The sequence below is a fragment of the Leuciscus leuciscus genome (assembly GCF_965113295.1).
Source record: "Leuciscus leuciscus genome assembly, chromosome: 22".
Taxonomy (NCBI): Eukaryota; Metazoa; Chordata; class Actinopteri; order Cypriniformes; family Leuciscidae; genus Leuciscus; species Leuciscus leuciscus.
This window is the reverse complement of record NC_138746.1, coordinates 2,155,357-2,175,927: the sequence shown is the minus strand read 5'-3', so window position 1 is coordinate 2,175,927 and position 20,571 is coordinate 2,155,357. Positions and strand designations below refer to the sequence as shown.

Sequence of the window (20,571 nt, the reverse complement as noted above, 5' to 3'; positions counted from 1 at the left end):
GGATGTTTTTAAAGTGTAACTCAACCCCTGGTCAGAGCCTGACTCCACCCACTGGCAAAAAAATGCTGTAAAAGTGGGCAGAGTCCAGCAGAGACAGAGGGGACGAACTGAGGGCGGGGCTGAGAGGGGGGGCGTGCACATGAGACCCGCAGTGACTGAGTGATTGACAGCTGTCAGACTCGCAAAGATGGAGAGTGACTGGAGTGACGCCAGTAGCTTTGCAACAGAGTGGTCATTTGAAGTCGAGGACTTTGCTCCCCCACCTTCACCTGAAGTGGAGGAGGGTGAATTGTCTGTGGACACAGGGCCAGAGCCTTATCAATTCGAGCCGCTGGCTTAACTCTTAACTCCCGATGCCGACACTACTAGCGAAGGGCGTGGTGAGCTCGTGCCAGGGGCGTGGTTAGCGATGCTAGCGAAGGGTGTGGTGAGCTCATGCCAGGGGTGTGGTTAGCAATGCTAGCGAAGGGCATGGCGAGCTCGTGCCAGGGGCATGGTTAGCAATGCTAGCGAAGGGCGTGGTGAGCTCGTGCCAGGGGCGTGGTTAGCGATGCTAGCGAAGGGCGTGGTGAGCTCGTGCCAGGGGCGTGGTTAGCAATGCAAGCGAAGGGCGTGGTGAGCTCGTGCCAGGGGCGTGGTTAGCAATGCTAGCAAAGGGCGTGGTGAGCTCGTGCCAGGGGCGTGGTTAGCAATGCTAGCGAAGGGCATGGTGAGCTCGTGCCAGGGGCGTGGTTAGAATTGCTAGCGAAGGGCATGGTGAGCTCGTGCCAGGGGCATGGTTAGCAATGCTAGCGAAGGGCGTGGTGAGCTCGTGCCAGGGGCGTGGTTAGCGATGCTAGCGAAGGGCGTGGTGAGCTCGTGCCAGGGGCGTGGTTAGCAATGCAAGCGAAGGGCGTGGTGAGCTCGTGCCAGGGGCGTGGTTAGCAATGCTAGCGAAGGGCGTGGTGAGCTCGTGCCAGGGGCGTGGTTAGCAATGCTAGCGAAGGGCGTGGTGAGCTCGTGCCAGGGGCGTGGTTAGCAATGCAAGCGAAGGGCGTGGTGAGCTCGTGCCAGGGGCGTGGTTAGCAATGCAAGCGAAGGGCGTGGTGAGCTCGTGCCAGGGGCGTGGTTAGCAATGCAAGCGAAGGGCGTGGTGAGCTCGTGCCAGGGGCGTGGTTAGCAATGCAAGCGAAGGGCGTGGTGAGCTCGTGCCAGGGGCGTGGTTAGCAATGCTAGCGAAGGGCGTGGTGAGCTCGTGCCAGGGGCGTGGTTAGCAATGCAAGCGAAGGGCGTGGTGAGCTCGTGCCAGGGGCGTGGTTAGCAATGCAAGCGAAGGGCGTGGTGAGCTCGTGCCAGGGGCGTGGTTAGCAATGCAAGCGAAGGGCGTGGTGAGCTCGTGCCAGGGGCGTGGTTAGCAATGCAAGCGAAGGGCGTGGTGAGCTCGTGCCAGGGGCGTGGTTAGCAATGCAAGCGAAGGGCGTGGTGAGCTCGTGCCAGGGGCGTGGTTAGCAATGCTAGCGAAGGGCGTGGTGAGCTCGTGCCAGGGGCGTGGTTAGCAATGCAAGCGAAGGGCGTGGTGAGCTCGTGCCAGGGGCGTGGTTAGCAATGCAAGCGAAGGGCGTGGTGAGCTCGTGCCAGGGGCGTGGTTAGCAATGCTAGCGAAGGGCGTGGCGAGCTCGTGCCAGGGGCGTGAGTAGTGAGCCGTTGGCAGAGCCAGCATTCGTCATACGAAGAAACAACTTCCAATAGGAAAATTAAACTGCAGTAGCCACCGTTCAACTTGAGGAGGGCAGCACTCAGACGTTTTTACACCATATGTGACCCTGGATCACAAAAACAGTCACGAGTCGCACGGGTATATTTGTGGCAATAGCCAACTATACATTGTATGGGTAAAAAAAAAAAAAAATTTTCTTTTATGCCAAAAATCATTAGGATATTAGGTAAAGATCATGTTCCATGAAGATATTTTGTAAATTTCCTACCGTAAATATATTTAAAAAAAATTGTGAGTGGATGCAGCACAATCATGAACATAAATGCACAACTTTAAAGGACATTTTCTCAATTGTTTTATTTTTTTGCACCCTCAAGATTCCAGATCTTCAATAGTTGTATCTCGACCAAATAGTTGTATCTCGACCAAATATTGCCCTATCCAAACAAACCATATATGAATTGAAAGCTTGTTTATTCATGATGTATAAATCACAATTTAAAAAAATTTACCCTTGTGACTGGTTTTGTGGTCCAGGGTCACATATTATATTGTAGAATTAAAACACTTTATACCCAAATGTCAAAACATTTACTCGAGTCAATGAACAGCACTACTAAAGCCCCAGTCTTATAGATCATTAACTAAAAAAAGTTGTTTTAGGGTTTAGTTACTCTTTAAGCACTATTGCAAACTGAAGTGCAAAGGATACACAGTTTTATCTGTATGTTTTATCATTCTTGTGCTGTGAATGATGGGAAATCATGCATGTTTGACTCACAGTTGCTGCTGTACTGGTAGATCTCGTTGTAGGGGTCGATCTGAACCTTGGCTCCCTGAGGAACCTCGGGAATCTTTCCTTCAAGTCTGGTGTCGACCATCAGGTGGTCGTGCTCGTCGATGCCTTTGAACTCCTGAGAGATGGTCAGCCTCTCTCCGCCCGGCTGGAAGGTCACATCGGCCCGACGCTTGAACTCTCCGCCTGAGATGGGAGTGTGAGGCTGGATTTCCATCAAACATTTTAACTCAAACCAATGTGTCAAAGCAAAGAGTGTTTACACACTAGAGTTTGCTTAATTGATTTTAAATGGGATGGTGTGTCGTAAGAAATATTTGCTGTATTCCGGCTTGAATTGAAACCGATCTGGATCTTTCTGCACCCTCTCCATACGCTATATGTTAAATATAGAGGATATTTGCACTAAGTGAAAATAGCTGTTAGATGTTATTTATACTTAGTGCAGATATGGCAGATACACATTTTCATATGCACATTTCATAATAGAAAATAAGAGGATTACCTATGAGGAATCTCTGTGAAAGAAATACATCTAATTATTTATGTAAATCTGGGGTTTTAAATCTTTTAGATGCCATGGACCCCAAATCTAAAATTTAAAAGGCAGCAATTAATTTTAAAATATATTTATTTAATCTTGTTTTTTCAAATCATTTTTTTTTTTTTTTTTTTTTATTCTCTAAACTTTTCCATGTACCCCCTTAGCACTGAAAAAGCGTGTTTCCGCCGTGGAAAATAAAATAAAAAATGTATTTTCAACTTTTTATCTTACGATTCGGACTTTATTTCACACAAGAAAGAAGTCAGAATTGTGAGTGACTCTTTTTCTCAGAATTGTGAGATATAAACTCGCTATTGCGAGTTATAAAATCCGAATTGTGGTACATAAAAAATGTCAGGACTGCGAGATAAAAAGTCATAATAACCTTTCTGATTTTATTTATTCGGATGGAAACAAGCTTCCATAGAAAACCCCCTGATCTAAATAACATTTCCTTTACATTTTCTTTTCATTTGATATAACACTACCATTTAAAGTGAGATGGATTTTATCAACGACTTATAACAACAATAATAATTCGTTACATTTATATAGCACTTTACATATGGAAGTGGGAATCTCCTCAACCACCACCAAAGACTTCTCACTATATGAAAATCTCACCAATGATGCTGAAGCCATTCTTAAAGCCCGGCTGCTGAAGTGCAAAAGCCCATCCGATGACCCCCCCGACGGACGACAGCGGCTGAAGAGAGAAGCCCACGATCGCTGGGATGGCGCTGATGGCCACATACGCTCTGCCGTCGTTAACCACCACATACGAGTGGAGATCGTTACTGGCGAAGTCCACCGGCACCGGCGAGTTTCCCACGAACACCCTGCCGCTCACTTTACCATTCATCCTCTGAGGGATCCCTGTGAAAGATGGTCCAGATCTCATTATCACCGAGGTTTTTCTCAGGACTCAACACAGTACCAAATCTGTATAAAAGTAACAAAAATGTCCTTTGATACATTTCAAATTTGACATCTACTAATATCACCATAAATGGCATAGACTCAAAAATATGATGAAGATGAGATAGACTGAAGAGGAAAAATAGCAAACGGAAAAAGGAACATGGAGTTTTAATATTGTGTTAGTTTTAGTCATACTGTATTCAAGAAACAGATTCATGTTTTGTCCCAAAATATGACATACTTTGATGTCAACAACTACACTGAACAAAATTATAAACGCAACACTTTTATTTTTGCCCCCATTTTTCATGAGCTGAACTCGAAGATCTAAGACTTTTCCTATGTACACAAAAGGCCTATTTCTCTCAAATATTGATCACAAATCTGTCTAAATCTGTGTTAGTAAGCACTTCTCCTTCGCCGAGATAATCCGTCCACCTCACAAGTGTGGCATATCAAGATGCTGATTAGACAGCATGATTATTGCACAGGTGTGCCTTAGGCTGCCCACAATAAAAGGCCACTCTAAAATGTGCAGTTTTACTGTATTGGGGGGGTCCGAAAACCAGTCAGTATCTGGTGTGAACCACCATTCACCTCACGCAGTGCAACACATCTCCTTCGCATAGAGTTGATCAGGTTGTTGATTGTGGCCTGTGGAATATTGGTCCCACGATTTTTTTATATAAAAAATATTTGATCTCAAAGGGATTCAGCCAACAAAACATTTTTTAGAGTCTAATTTATTTTGCTGTCCTAAATCTATATACTGTATATATATATTCACATTTGCACAGGCTGTCAGTGATCATAACCAGGGGTTAAAGTGGGACGGAACGGTCCGGAACTGCATTACGGCACCTCAGATAAATTAATAAATAAATAGATTCAAATCAAATCAAATCATTCTCATCAAAATTCTATAATAATCATCATTCATCAAGTCAAAACGGAATATCACCCCCTGGCCCTGCATTCACAAACACCCTTCCCGACCATAGGTTCCCGACGTTATGTTCTCAGTCACGATTCTCCTGTCTGATTTTAGTGCATCTACACCGGTTCACACCTCACCTCCCCACTGAACGCCAGCGATTACTAATGCGTGTAATGCACTCACGGTGGTTGAGCGCGGTAAAGTTAGTTTTAGGTTCAATATTTGCCGGACATTTGTTTTCCCTTGTAATATATTATATTATTTATTATTATATATTATATTTACACCTGAGAATGCTTTGACGCGTTTCCACAGCGCATGATGCCTAAGGGAACGTCTGCCAATTCCACCAACTGCGTTAAACGTAGACTATCATTTGTATTATTTTAAATTACTTTTAACATTTAACAACAGACGTTTTCAAATTCCAAAGCTTGTAGAAGGTTCCTATTGGCAATACTTGACTCAGGCTACAGCTTTCCTGGTAGCCTTGAGTAAATTAACTTGTCTCAGAAAATGATTCATAAAACAAATATCAGTTGAGCCTATGTTTACTTTCTTCACTGACACAGACGAAAATGAAAAGACTATCAGTCAAAGTTCAGCTTTAGGAGGGGAAGAAATAGGGCAGGATAAGGAGACTGAGAAAAAAAGAAAGATGAAGATGAGGAGAGAGCAGGTATTGCCAAATAATCCAATGACAAGGTTTTAAATTTATCAATTTCTTATCAAATTTTTTTGGCCTTCAAAAGCCCTAAAGTGCACATATGTAGGTCAGAGAAATCCACATTTTCTTGGGGGACCATGCCCCCGAACCCTCCTAACTACCTCACATTTGAGTCTGTTTTGGACTTTCCATTTTTATGTTTACATTTACATTGTGAAAAACAAGGTTGTGTTCCATATTGTGGTGTGATACTTGGTGCCCCAGTGACACTCTTGTCCCAAAAAGTATTGCTATACCACGATACTCAGCACCTACACAGAATTGGAGGGTTCCCCCACCTGCCAAATCCCACTTTAACCACTGATCATAACCCATCATACGAAAACAATTCTATAATAGAAATGAAAGCAATAATAATAAGTCCATTAGATAGAGACATTACCATCAGATACGCATTGAATCCCATTGCCGTAGTATCCAGGCTTACACTGGCAGCATCGTCCACTCAAATTACATTCGCCAAACTTAGAGCATCTGTGCCCGCCACATTCCCCGGAGTTGTATGTAAATACTGTACGCAAAGAATAAGAGTCATTCGGGCTCAAGAAAAGTACATTATTCTAGTAAATAAAGCATTCATGCTGACCGTCCACCTCGATGTCCTCATTCTCGATTACCACAACCTGGGGATTTTGAGGCGTGAACTGAACCGTGTGCACTTGAATGGGAGGAGGGTGTTCTGGACGATGGTAAACTCCACCCGGGTTCTCCTGTTGGATATCGGGATAGACCTGGACTTGCTGGTTGTGTGTTCCTGAGGGCCTGAATGTGTGGGAATCCGGGGGGAAATCTGGCACTTCTCCAGGGGCGACGTTCGTGAAGTGGGGGAACGTACCGATCTCAAAGACCCAAACGCCACGCGTCCCGGAGTTAGTCTGCCTGGAAAACACATTCAACACCAGTATGGGAAAACGTGCTCAAAGTACATTGACACTGCTAAACAGTGGACAAGCCACCGAAACATTATTAAATCACCTAAACATTTAAATCCAGTCATTATTTACATTTACATTGAATCATTTAGCAGACGCTTTTATCCAAAGCGACTTACAAATGAGGAGAACTATAAAAGCTGTCAAACTAACAACAGGACAACAATATGCAAGTATGACCCTTCCCAGTTTAGTCTAACGCAGTACATTAGTCTAACGAATTCTATAGAATAGAAAGTGTTAGTATTAACACCGTTATTTATTTTCTGTGGGACATAAATGGAGAAATCTTCATATCGTTCTTTTCTGTCAAGCTCCAAAAAGTGCAAAAAAACGACCGCAAGGCTCAATAAAAGCAACTCACACTGCAAAAATAAATAAAATGGATTTTCTTACTCAGTCTTGGTTTCCATTATATATATATATATATTATAAAATTCTTAAATCAAGCTACATTTACTTGACATGCAAATTGGCTTCAGATGTTAAATCTTGCTTTCTGAAAAAGTTTAAAAGAAGAATTAGGATTATTTTTCATTCCTCACAGACACTTATTCTTGTATTAAAGTCCCTTGTGGTAAAAGAAATATAGCTTTTAATGTTGTTTATGTGTCTATGTGGTGTTTTTAATATGCTTTAAGACAAAGCATGTGTAAATTCATAAGTCGACAGCATTGCTGAGTATTTCCTCCTTAAAACTGCAGTGAACCAAAGACAGTCTCAAAAACACGCTTTGAAATCGCTGGTGTTTCTGACATCACAAACTACCTTGTAACCAATCAGATCAACGTGTGATCGTCAACCAGTGGATCTCTGAGCTGAGGGAGTGAGTGGAGGCGAGGCTCATTTGCATATTCATAGAACCGTATACTAAATGAGGCAAGGGTGTCAAGTTACATTCAAGATATTTTAAGGCATGAAGAGGGTTTTTTTCAAGGAAGAAACGTTTAAATATGTCATTTTGGTTTGATTTAGTTTTAAGGGATAAAATTATTGACAACAGGGGGACTTTAAGCATAAACTCCCTTAATTTTGATACATTAAATGCATCTTGCATATTTGCCCTGGAAAACAAGACAACGAATTCTGATGAAGAAATTAATTTTCTTGCAGTTGATACGACTCAAACTCTAAACTGCACGTCATATGAAGTTTTATGTGAGGAATAGATGTCATTCCTCTCAAATCTCATTCTACACAGATCCGTCATATTAAGTCAAGTCAACTTCACTTATAAATCCCGTTATTCAATACAGATTGTTTCAAAAACATGAATAAACAGGAAAATAACAATGATCAACATGCAAATAGAATTAAATTCTACTGTAAAGCAGCTCTAGTCATTATTCAGCTGAAATCACTCGTGTTGATTCAGTTCAGTTCAATAACTGTGTGAAGTTAAGAAGCATTATGGAGTTTCCTGGTCATTTTTGGAGCTGGAGACGTGGTCAATATAATCTAATTGTATGGGGAAAAATGGCGTGAATCTTCGTCAGAATGTCTGGATTTCATTTTCACAGAAGAAAAAGATTTGAAACATGAAAGAGAGTAAATGATGGCAATATTTATGGTGAACTATCCTTATGAGACCAACACAAACCGCAACCGTACTTACTCAGCTAAGTTCCTGACCGATGCCTCGGTGTCGTCTGTGATGCGATAGTACGGTCCTTGTCTCTTGGAGAAGATTAAGTGTCTCTCTTGTCCTTTACTGAAGCCGGCGTGCATCGTGAAGCTGTTGCCTGTGCTCTGGAACTGCATCGACTCTCTCGGGTACAGGAGTATCGCGTACGACATCGTCTCCACAGAAGCAATGACCAGTTGAAACGTATTTCGCTGTGAGGTTTAACAACATGATTTATTAACGCATTTTTATACTATCAATTGAATCCATGACTCTGTTGTAATTCACACGTACAGCAATCTGCAATGACAAAGGCGTCAGAAGTCATTCATTTTCAAATAGTCAATGATTTGATTGAAAAAATTATTTTATTGTAACCTTTCTCATTTAGCTTAAGTTGAAGTACTCAAAAAAAACAAAAAAAAAACAAAAAAAAAACCCTGATACCTACATGTAAATAGAAATAGAAATTAATAAAAATAAAAAAAACACAACAAAAATAATTAATATTAGATCAATTTTTAAAATGCACACTCGTGTAGAAAAGAACTACATTAATTCCATTAAACCTTTATATAAAAAGAGTAAATACTCAGTCAAATGTGCACTAAAATCAACAGAAACTGAGTTGAAGTTTGTGATGGTTTAGGGAATAAAGTCCAAAATTGTATGTTAGATACGATTAATCGCAATTAAACACTTAGTATATTAATTACACTAAAGTAACACAGGAGTTTTTCCACTTGTTTTTAACTCTTTATATTAAAAAGAAGTGAAAGAGTTCAGACATTTATATTCAAAATACAATCTACTATATGAAGCCTTAAAATCTTATGCAATTATGCTTTAATTGTGGCTTAAAGTGCATTTACTGCAACTTACATTTTTAGATATTTAAACTGTAAAATAAGGAATAGGAGTGTGATCTTTGCAGTGCGAGCGAGTTTGACACATGCATTGATAGTCATAATATGATGCATTATTCTTATGCTCAAAACATACTCTACGCAAGTGTGTGTTATGTAGCCTAACAACAATACAAGATTGATGTATGGATGGTTAGGATAGGACTATTTGAAAATCTGGAATCTGAGGGTGCACAAAAATCGAAACATTGAGAAAATCGCCTTTAAAGTTGTCAATTTATGTTGGCGATTGTGCTGCATTCACTCACACAAATAAATGTTTTATATATTTACGGTAGGAAATTTACAAAATATCTTCATGGAACATGATCTTTACTTAATATCCTAATGATTTTTGGCATAAAAGAAAAAACGATAATTTTGACCCATACGATGTATTGTTGGCTATTGCCACAAAAATGTGACTGGTTTTGTGATCCAGGGTCACAATTAAAAAATGCATGGTAAAATGACTGTAACGGCCCACAAATAAACTGAACCTCACTCTTCCGGTGTGTTCCAGGCCGTCTCCTCTGCTCTCAGCCCTATGATAGGCCACATCCACCCATGTGACCACCAGCGCGTGGATGGGATTCACCGTATCATCCTCGGGAAAGGCTCTGTTGATGTGATCGGCCGCCTGTTGGAGAAGAGCAGGACTCAAGTCCTGGCGGAAGAAGACCTTTCCTACACCGTCGCTGGTGTCCAGGTCGCCTTGTAGAGCAGCGATCATCTTAAAACTGGCCGGCATGTTGCCCAGGTACTCTGACTCTCCTGTCGGCTTCTCCAGGGCAGCAAATCCATTGGTGTTGATCTAGATGTGGGATATAATAGTAATACTAATATTACAGAAGAAGATACTGATGATGGGAATCAAGTAAAATACCAGAACACAATGATGTTTTGTTCCGTTAATGCTTTTGAACAAGTGCTGTCAAATCGATTAATCGCGATTAATCGCATCTAAAATAAAAGTTTGTAAATTGTAAATATACTTGTTGTTTCAGCTTTTAAAAAGTAAGTGTTCATACTTGACATTCAAGTAATCTCAACAAATGTTAAGTTGTTATAACTAATTGCAGCAACATTTTTTACAGTGAAAGTATTATGCAACCATCAAGAGTCAAGAGAGTCAAGAACCCCAGTGTTCAATGTAGAACCTCATTGAATTGAATAATTTAATAAAAATCTGAATTTGTCAAACTTATGATCTCTATAGTTGACAGTATCTGTCTAGAAAGAGAAAACAGAAGACGGAAATTAAGTAGAATAAAATAAAACTATTGGACAAAAATGTTTTTTTGTTTTGTTTTTTATCAATAATGAATAATAATAAAAATAATAGATTTAAAGGGATGGTTCGGAGTAAAATCAACCTAGGGTCCTTTGCACCATGACCTCGAGCCAAACACCCCCCAGAAGCCTTTTTTCCCTTGGTTGAACATTATTAAAGTTAGAGCTTATTTAGAGACATCAGCCGGATGGTTTAGTGCAGCCGCTAATGGATCCTATGATGCATCTCGTAAATTACCGCACTAATAATGCCCAGAATGGCACCAAACTTCTACAGTAGTACAAATAGCTTCTGTACTCATAAAACGAAGCATTGGAAAGTTTGTAAGTACATCAGGAGTTTATTTAAAAAACACTTTCCTGACGGCTCATGCTACCGCTAACCCGGACGTCGACGTCACTTCAGGGATTTGGGAAAAGCACGTAAAAGTCCTAGCAGAAAGCAATGCATAAGGATGTAGTGTCACGACAAATTATTATTTTTTCCAAAGTGTTAACTAACAATTGTTGCAAACTGGCACTACCAACAAAATATTAGTGCATTCCTGGAACTGGGCGTCGTTACACTACATCCTTATGTAAGTGTTATTTAAATAAACTCCTGATGTACTTACAAACTTTCCAATGCCTCGTTTTATGAGTACAGAACCTATTTGTACTACTGTAGAAGTTTGGTACCATCCTGGGCATTATTAGTGGGGTAATTTATGAGATACATCATAGGATCCATTAGCGGCTGCACTAAACCATCCGGCTGATATCTCTAAATAAGCTCTAACTTTAATAATGTTCAACCAAGGGAAAAAAGGCTTCTGGGGGGTGTTTGGCTCGAGGTCATGGTGCAAAGGACCCTAGGTTGATTTTACTCCAAACCATCCCTTTAATAATGTTTAATAAAAGAATAATAATAGTAGTAATAATAAATAATAAATACATATTCACGTGTGTAGAAAAGGACTAAATAAGTTCCCTATTTTTCTCATGCTACTGCAACCTTTTATAAAAACTTATATAAAAACAAAATAAGTAACCTTTAAAAGAGTAAATACTCAAATGTGCACTAAAATCAACAGAAACTGAGTGTGTGTTTGTGATGGTTTAGGGAATAAAGTCCATTGAACACCCACACACACACTCTGAACATGCAATGTAACACAAATGACAACAAAATGCACATTTTAAACTGATGTGTGACTTATTTAGTAGATAATAGGATATCAAAGACAAAGTCTCGAGTGTCTCTACATTCAGACTATAACGTCAAATATTTTGTTACTCTGATAGTAAAATCCTCAAAGCCTATTCAGCACAGACAAAGTAAAATCAGACAAATTCAAAGGCCTAATCTTGGTCTTATTCTTGACCAGATTCACTGATCCGGTATTATGGCTAAAGCATGTTGTTTCTGTGCCACAACGTCACCCAAGAGAATTACAAAATGATTGTTTTCAAAGAGGTTTCCGGGTGGGTCATCCTGGTATTGTTTCATGAATACTCTGTACGTCAATATATGTTCACATACTGCAAGTTGCTTTGGATAAAAGTGTCTGCTAAATGCATAATGCATACTATATAGGGCTACATTCAGGCACAGGGACTGTATTTAAACCTTTTTGGCAATTAAATAGCATCATCTCAGCATATTCATCTGAGGAAAATAAGCGTTTTAAAACAAAGTTTAATTAACATGAGTACAGATTGTAGTTAAGAATGAATGAAGAAAAGTACTAGTTTTAGCGGTTTAATGAGGAATGCAATGCACGTTTTAATCGTTTGTACAATGAATGTTCAACATCTCAATAAAACAGATGTGCGTGCTTTGACTGCATTTCCAGATGTTGTCAAATGCTACAAACACATGCACTTTTATTCAGCAGGAGATCCTATAAATCCTCAAGGAAACGTCCCATTCCTTCTTGTGACTTTGCCATTCATTCATAATCTGCTCTAAAACACTGGAGTTTTGTCAACTACAAATCAACAGAAATGTTATGTTATGTTATGAAAAGATGCAATGTATTCTGCTAAAATAAAAAGAGTTCATGGTAAGAACCACAACAGCTCAAAAGGAATTGCTTGTCCTGGAAAGGAAATTGGCAAAGGAAACCTGTGGGAAAGGAAGCATTCAAGGGATTGTAATTATGAATGTTATTGTTAGTCAAGTCCTATGAGAAAATTCTCCATAAAGATGTACGAGTCCTCCAACCACATTTAAAACGGTCCGTGAGTCAATCCACCCGATCAACACACATATATGCAGGAATGTGTCTGGAGTATTTTAACTACAGAATCACTCATGAGAGCAAAACTGACTCTTTACTTTTGTGATAAACATTCCTACTCTAATAGTTAATGATTCATCAATGCAATCAATCACTCAATTCTCAGTGAATAAAATCACATCCTTGTCCTACATTTGTTCTCATTGCATATGTTGCATGCATAAAATAACATCTATTCTGTATAAAATGCAATAGAAAACAATAAATTACACTCTGCATACTATATTAATAGTGACAGATCAGTCGACTGGATAATAAACCGGCGTTCAGTAAGCAAACCTGAAATAACTCAAGTTGTTTCAAAACCTTGTTAAATGATCTGTTACTCAATTAGCACTGGAACACCATTTCTATTTTAGGAGGAGGATAATGAGCTGTTTGTGTGTGTTGCCTGTTTCATTGCCAAATCTGCTGCTATTGTACTTGTACTTGCACTGTGTCAATAAAATCAGATGGCAAGAAAACATGGCAAAAACAAACAGCAAAGCGTTTGCAATGTGAACCTATCATTCTTTTTTCTGTTTACTTTGGAAAACACCCTGACTGATCTAAGAACAGTAGACACGTATAATGTTGCCACTGGACAGCTGCGTGTGTGTGTGTGTGTGTGTGTGTGTAATGTATGCATTATGTATGTATATATATATATATATATATATATATATATATATATATATATATATATATATATATATATATATGCGTGTGTGTATGTATGTATATGTATAAATTAAATATGTGTGTATGTATGTATGTATGCATTCAAATATGTGAGTGTAAAAAATGCTGGGTTGTTTCAACCCAAATTTGGGTCAAACATGGACAAACCAACTGTTAGATAAATTTTTTAAAATAAACTTTTAACCCAACGGTTGGGTTTGTCACTATTTGACCCAAATTTGGGTTTAAAGTACTTTTTTAGAGCTTTTTTATAGTTTATATACACACACACCAAGGTAACTTGCATCCTGAAGGGCAATTTTACGAACATAACGCATTAATATGGCAATTAAATATTATGTATGTTGTTCTAGGGTCATATTATTCCTGAATCAGATGTATCACAGTACAGTAGACGCGAATATGATTAATAACTGAAACACTCACGTAAATCTTGTTGAACTGTTCGTCGTAAAACGTGACGAGCTTTTCCAGAGTGATCTCGTGCGTCTCATCGCTCCCTTCATTAAGAGACTGATCGCCTGCGTTCCTCCCGAATGGAAAAAGTTCCTGTCGTGTTATCCCGCTAACAGACACTGACAATCCAAATAGCAGGATCCACACTGACCATCTCTGCCCCTGCCGACCCATTTCCAGACCCGAACCGAACCTGAAGCTGCCTGAGAGGGACTGGCTGTGGCTGAAGATTACGCGCGTGTCCGAGTGAGGCTCGCGCTCCTCCCTAAAACTGTTACGCTGATGCAGATTATATTGCAGTTACTGCATAGGGACACATGTTAGTTGACAGTGGGAAACATATCTGAAACAGCCAAGTTAGTGTGTGTGTGTGTGTGTGTGTGTGTGTGTGTGGCAGGGGTGTGGACTCGAGTCGCATGACTTGGACTTGACTTAAGCCACTTTCACACAGCGCGAAATTGCCAAAACGCCTTGTGTTTGAACGCAAACACGACCCGGGATTGATGCCGGGTTGGGGACCTAGTGACATTGTCCCGGAACGCGCGCTGTGTGAAGAAAAGCCATAATAAAGCCGTGTCGTAGTGATGACGCTGAAGTACCGCAAGTTTATCGAATCAGAGGGGGAAAAATGCACACGCATCGTTCCATTACCGATTTGCGCAAACCTTTTGCGAATTTTTCTAAATGTCGACAAAAAACTATTGCGAAATGACGGCGTTTCCATTAACCGATGTTATGCGACTAAAACTTTTTTTTTTTTTTCGCGCGATAAGTAAAATCATTCCAAACTTCACATTCACTTCATATGTGACCCTGGATCACAGGGACAAAAGTCTTCTAAAGTTAGCCAAAAATTAAAAAATATTCTCATGTCATTCCAAACCAATATACTGTTGATATTTAACTTTTTACATAAAAATAACTTTTCGGAATAGTCTTTATGCAACTCCTGCCAGTTCACAAACATTGTGGCAAAAAACAAACAACAAAAAAACAGCATTATTCGCCTTTTCACAAACACTGTTTATAGTGACCACAGCAGTCAAACTCCAAAACAAAACAAAATAAAATATTTATCATATGTGACCCTGGATCACGTCACCAGTCTCGAGTCGCACGGGTATACTTGTGGCAATAGCTTAGGAAAAGAAAGATTAGACAACTTTTTCAGAATGATATTATTACTGTCCCCTCTATAATATCATATTGGAGTAATTGTTTTAATGATATTCCTTGGAAGAAAGTGTGGTCTCTATCCAACAAATATTTAATCACTAATAAGGTTAAAGAGGTATCACTCAAGTTGTTACATCGATTTTACCCAGTCAATCTTTTTATCAAAAAATTTTTTTCCTGAGTTGGATCCCCTATGCTCCTTCTGTGGAGTGGAAGACGAGTCTGTACCTCACCTTTTTTGGGAGTGTGTTCATGTAGCTACTTTTTGGAAGAAATTTTGTCTATTTGTACGTGCTTCTTTATCAGTCAATTTTTCTTTGGGGTTTAAGGATGTCTTATTTGGTTTTTATAACTCTGACAAAAATCTAAAAGACAAGTATTTTCTTGTAAATCTATTTATTTTTCTAGCCAAATTTTTTGTACACAAGTGTAAATTTTTGTCTATCAAACCTCTTTTTATTATTTTTTGCAATGACGTGAAATGTTATTTGGGTACTATCTCTTCTTCCAACAATGCCAAAGCTTTAAAGTCAGTTACATTGTGCACAAAGTATAATATTTATGCTTTTTTATAAGGAAAACAAAAAGGGACTCGAGGCATTTCTATCTCTATTGAATTTATATTAATTTACATGTTACCCCTGGATCAAATTAAATTTTTTTCATGTATTATTTTTTTTACTTTATTTTTTGTTGAACTTGCTATTTGTCTACTGTTTATAATTCTATTGTTATTGTAGATTAAACTGTATTTGCTGTTATTTTCAATAAAAAAAAAATAAAAAAAAATAAAAAACATTTAAGGCAATAGCCAACAATACATTGTATGGGTCAAAATTATAGATTTTTCTTTTATGCCAAAAAATCATTAGGATATTAAGTAAAGATCATGTTCCATGAAGATATTTTGTAAATTTCCTACCGTAAATATATAAAACATGTATTTTTGTGAGTGAATACAGCACAATCGCCAACATTAATGCACAACTTTAAAAGAGATTTTCTCAATGTTTCGATTTTTTTGCACCCTCAGATTCCAGATGTTCAAATAGTCCTATCCTAACAAACCATACATCAATGGAAAGCTTATTTATTCAGCTTTCAGATGATGTATATGTCTCTATTTAAAAAAAATGTACCCTTGTGACTGGTTTTGTGGTCCAGTGTCACAAATGATCATAAAACACTGTTGAATACACATTTGAGAATGAAAAGCAAGAAGGAACTCACTGAAATGATAATCCTGAGGGATAGCGTTTATGGACAGCTACACTCTGTGCTTCAGGTGCCGCTGTGAAAAATACTATTGAACAATCAATGAAGATGGGAGATTTTCCTCAGACTCACAGATGAATGAAACGGAGATGTGAAGGCCTACCAGAGCCTCATCAGGGTTGTGGTTGGAGTAAAGCTCTGAATTCACGTTCCAGTATGCAAACAGATTGTCCAAACGTACGAGCTAAATGAAGTAACAAGCGGTATTAGTGAACAATACTGGTTAACTTTGCCACTCATAACCCTGAAAGTGAAAAAGACCCGTTTTAAACCTTAAAGAAAAGAGCTTGGCTTTCTCATCCAGAAGACACGGGTTCCAGTTCTGATCAGCTGTCTGGAAAATGTAACAAAAATTATTAAACAGACAGACAAACACAAAGCCAGGTTGTAAACAACTATACATTGTATTCATAAAACAGTATATTAAATGTGGGGTGCATAAAAGAAGTGATTATGATTAATGACATCTAACTTAAAAGTTTGTAAATGTATATATTAGTGCTGTCAAATTTAACAAGCTATGCAATTTATTTATTTATTTTTTCAGTTTAATGCATTAAAAATATTTAATGCAATTAACACAGCATCCATTTTTTTCCCATGAGTTTTTTTTTTCATCCATAAGTGTGTGATCTCAGTTATTAATGATAATCAAAGAACAAAAGAAAAAGAGCAAATCACTTACTGCGCTTGACAGATTAATCCTTAGTAAAACTACAAATGTTATTCAATGTTTAATGTATAATTTATGCAGTGAAGACTGTGAAGTGTCTGACAACTTAAATTCAATTTCTGTATATAACCTACATGTTAGACCTACCTTTTTTGTGTGAAAATTTTATCGCAATCATGAAATTTAACTGCTAAGTCATGAACATATTTTAAAAGCCTTCCTGATATAAATTAGTATACATTTCCTTTACTATAGTAATTAACACGGAGACACTAATTTTTGCAAAAAGCACTAATGACTTGTTTAAGACTTGAAGCTTAAACTCGAGGACTTGCAACAACTTGACTTGGACTTGCCTGTCTTGACTCAGGACTTGACTTGTGACTTGCAAACTATTCTGTTTAATATTTGTTATAGGCTACTAACTACAATAATATATATGATATCTTTACACACACTGTACGTGTTTTTCTACTGCAACATTGTGTGTGTGTGTGTGTGTGTGTGTGTGTGTGTGTGTGTGTGTGTGTGTGTGTGTGTGTGTGTGTGTGTGTGTGTGTGTGTGTGTGTGTATATATATACTTAGCCTGAGTGTCGTTTGAACATTGTTTAAATATTCATATGCTCCACAGAAAAAAAGAAAAATGCTTTCTTTCCATCTCAGGATTGAAAATGCTCATGGATTTGTAATTTTTACTATTAATATTTTGACGTTGTTATTTTCATGGAGCATCCAGTCACATAACCTAATGAATATTCATGACAACGCTTATTGTCTCAGCAAATCAGGAAGTCCTACTCATTAACATCATGTTGCATAATTAATGCAGCGACATTAAACAAACATCAGCGATTGATCTTTTGATGATATAATAATTGAGCACCATCCAAAAGAGCATTTTTGAGCTCTTCAAAAGAGCTCTTCAAAAAGAGCAAGGCCTTGTTTTTGGCACAATCACACTCCCTTTGAAACGGCACAATAATGGCAGTAATATCCTGAGTTCACTGTACTGTGTGCAAACGAACAGTGACACGAGAGCATTCCAGATTATCGCTCACTGTCAAGTGATGAATATGAATGTAAACTAATTGATTTGGATGGTTACTTTAGTTAATTGGGGATTGGGGTTAGTATCAAACAACATGAAGGTAAAACAAATAAACTGTAAGTAAGTGCTGTGAAATATTAAATAACAGCGCCATCTACTGGTCAATCATCTCTCTACAAGCATTCAGAACTGAAGTGAGAAATAATTATGATTCCTAAAGTTGAATGGATAAAATTTGAATGCTGAATTTTAATTAGAAATTTGACTTTATGTACATCATATTAAAATGGAATGAAGTTCAAAGAAATTCATGCAACTGTTGTGTCAGAATGAATTACTTTAATATGCACAACATTTGTGGGCCATTTCCAGGAATGTTTGAAATTCCACCTTCAGACATTATTTTATAAATGTTTAACTATATACATACATTGTATAGACCATTATGGAAGAACGCATTTCATCATTTCTCAATGACACCAAAATTATTTTTAAAAATGGGGAGCAAAACAACATGAAGGGCGTTTACCAGATGGAAAGCTTGAACAAAACGCGTATGAATAATCTGAATATTTTAGTTGCTGTGTTGGACTAAGTTATGTAACAAACTGGGCTTGCAATTTAAGTAAACCAGTAGTACCTTAAAAGTTTAGGGCACTCACAAGGCATTAATGAATAAGGGGAAAAACTGAATCAACACTTGAAATCAGACAAAGATATAAGCAGGTTAACCAACAAAGTATATTGATAACTCAATAGTCAAATCAGAAAAAATAAAACTTATCCGAGAGTCCTTGATCTAATAGTCCATGCTTGACCGAGAAGTATTGTCCTTATATGTGAATCCTTATAAGTCCTTGAGCCCCAAAAAATTAATCAAAATGTCCAGGGAAATGATAATAATCCTCCAAACGTGACGAAATAGCAAAAACACCCCCCAAAAAAACAAGTCTTCTCTTGAATCTTGATGGGTAATTATTCCATAAGGATCACCTCACATGCCTCCTTCCTCTCAACTGGCTTGAGATCTCTCTAAAGAAGGCCTTCCTCCTCCAAGGTGTTATCCTGTCAAAATAAAAGTCCATTTTGCCAATTAAAAATGTTTCTGCACCAAACATAAAAGTCCCACATAAAAAAAGACAGAGAAATTCAACCAATTAAATCATACCTATACATATTTTACAGTATTTTATCTTCCCTCACATTGGTAAAATAAAGTATATTTGTGTATTTCTCTTAGCCCTAATATAGTGTCACAGTTTAGTTCCCTCTGTTGTGTGATTGTGTTTAACATCTTTAGTTCCTCGTTCTGTCATTTCATTGTGTTTATTGTATTCATTGTGGCCAATTACATTTAAGTTCACACTCCTAAACTTAAAGGAAGACAGTATTTAATGCTGATTTTTTTTTCTTCTCAATCCTGCTACATGAAATATGCATTATAAAGCAGCATGACTCCAATTTGAACAATAATGCGATAATATATATTTTTTAAAAATCCAAAAATTATATCACTTAGTCTAGCAGGAGAAATAGGTTCCCATGTACGCGTCTGGCATTTTTTTGTAACCTGTTTTTTCGGGACTCTTATGGCGTCTAGTTAAGAATATTTGATGTTTCCGAGGTCAACTAATGTCCAATGGAGTTCGTTTGGCGGCCATCTTGAAGTGATGTCATCGCTACGGGCGAAAAATGCAGATTTTCATATCTCCTGAACCACACAACCAGGAATCAAATGGAAAGGTCATTGACATGGTACAACCACTCTTTATTGGTGAAAAACAGGCTATTTAGGCTCATAAGGCTGTAACTTTAGCTATTTTGTTTTTGCAATAGTTTCCTGCATTAGACCTGTTTGTCACAGATCCATGAATGAGGCGTCAAATCGTGCGGATTATTGAGGAAAGGTGTGCGATATCTTTTTTTAAGCGATCGGGCGTACGATGTTCAAACAGCAACACTTCAACACTTCCTAGCCATGCCCTAGCAACCATTGTCGAGCACCCTAGCAACCCAAACCCAAAGAGGGATATCTTCAAATCCGAATGTCATAGAGGGATTGCAGCTGGTTTATATCATTCATACTGACAAGCAGCCTTTGGAGTATCATCATTGGCAGCTATGAAGCCACGCCCTAGCAACCAAACAGTACCCTAGCAACCGTTTAGCAAGACCTATATCTCTGCATCAGAACATCGTAGAGACGTGGTGGTTGGCTCCTTTGACTAATGCTAGCAAACAGGACTTTTGAGGACTACAGGACAGTCTGAGGAGGCTACCGCTGAGGCCGGTCAGAAGTATACCATCAACACCTTCGATCTGGGCGTGTGCATGAAGGCTCTGCACAATATATCGAAAGATCGCAAATGTATATATCGTGATATGCATATCGCAACGGCTTGCAATAACGGGGGTCATGAACAAAAGACGAAGAGAAAATCACTCGCTGCTCTCGGCTGAATAACTTTTGTAGCTTTAATAAGAATCAGTATATATTTCATTCATACAGTGAAAACTAAGCAGAGTTTTATTTTTACATTTGATTATTGAGTTTCTGTTGTTAAATAACCCTAATGTAGGATAACCTGAACCCCTGAACCCCGT

At 38.4% G+C, this 20,571-nt stretch overlaps 1 protein-coding gene and 3 long non-coding RNA genes across 5 annotated transcripts in view; 2 read left to right on the top strand and 2 right to left on the bottom strand.

Moving 5' to 3' along the window:
* nid1a (nidogen 1a) overlaps nucleotides 1-14,126 on the bottom strand; it is a 39,334-nt gene extending 25,208 nt beyond the window's left edge. Inside the window, exons 1-7 of one of the 2 annotated variants that reach the window (XM_082153291.1) lie at nucleotides 13,765-14,126; nucleotides 9,588-9,896; nucleotides 8,169-8,389; nucleotides 6,208-6,500; nucleotides 6,004-6,132; nucleotides 3,661-3,912; nucleotides 2,478-2,678 (exon numbers count right to left, since the gene is read on the bottom strand). In XM_082153291.1, the coding sequence (XP_082009417.1) occupies nucleotides 2,478-2,678; nucleotides 3,661-3,912; nucleotides 6,004-6,132; nucleotides 6,208-6,500; nucleotides 8,169-8,389; nucleotides 9,588-9,896; nucleotides 13,765-13,968 (1,609 nt within the window). In that variant the 5' untranslated portion in view covers nucleotides 13,969-14,126. The remainder of the gene's footprint in view (nucleotides 1-2,477; nucleotides 2,679-3,660; nucleotides 3,913-6,003; nucleotides 6,133-6,207; nucleotides 6,501-8,168; nucleotides 8,390-9,587; nucleotides 9,897-13,764) is intronic. The other variant, XM_082153290.1, reaches the window with a different exon arrangement.
* LOC309486272 overlaps nucleotides 1-20,571 on the top strand; it is a 233,032-nt gene that overhangs the window by 37,138 nt on the left and 175,323 nt on the right. The gene's annotated exons all lie outside the window — the stretch shown is intronic.
* Nucleotides 1-20,571, top strand: part of LOC309486291 — a 77,642-nt gene that overhangs the window by 3,722 nt on the left and 53,349 nt on the right. The window lies entirely within an intron of this gene.
* Nucleotides 15,747-17,243, bottom strand: LOC309486271. The gene is made up of 3 exons (XR_014201433.1): nucleotides 16,518-17,243; nucleotides 16,349-16,429; nucleotides 15,747-16,261 (listed from the first exon to the last, which is right to left on the bottom strand). It is a non-coding gene; the product is annotated as an uncharacterized lncRNA (long non-coding RNA).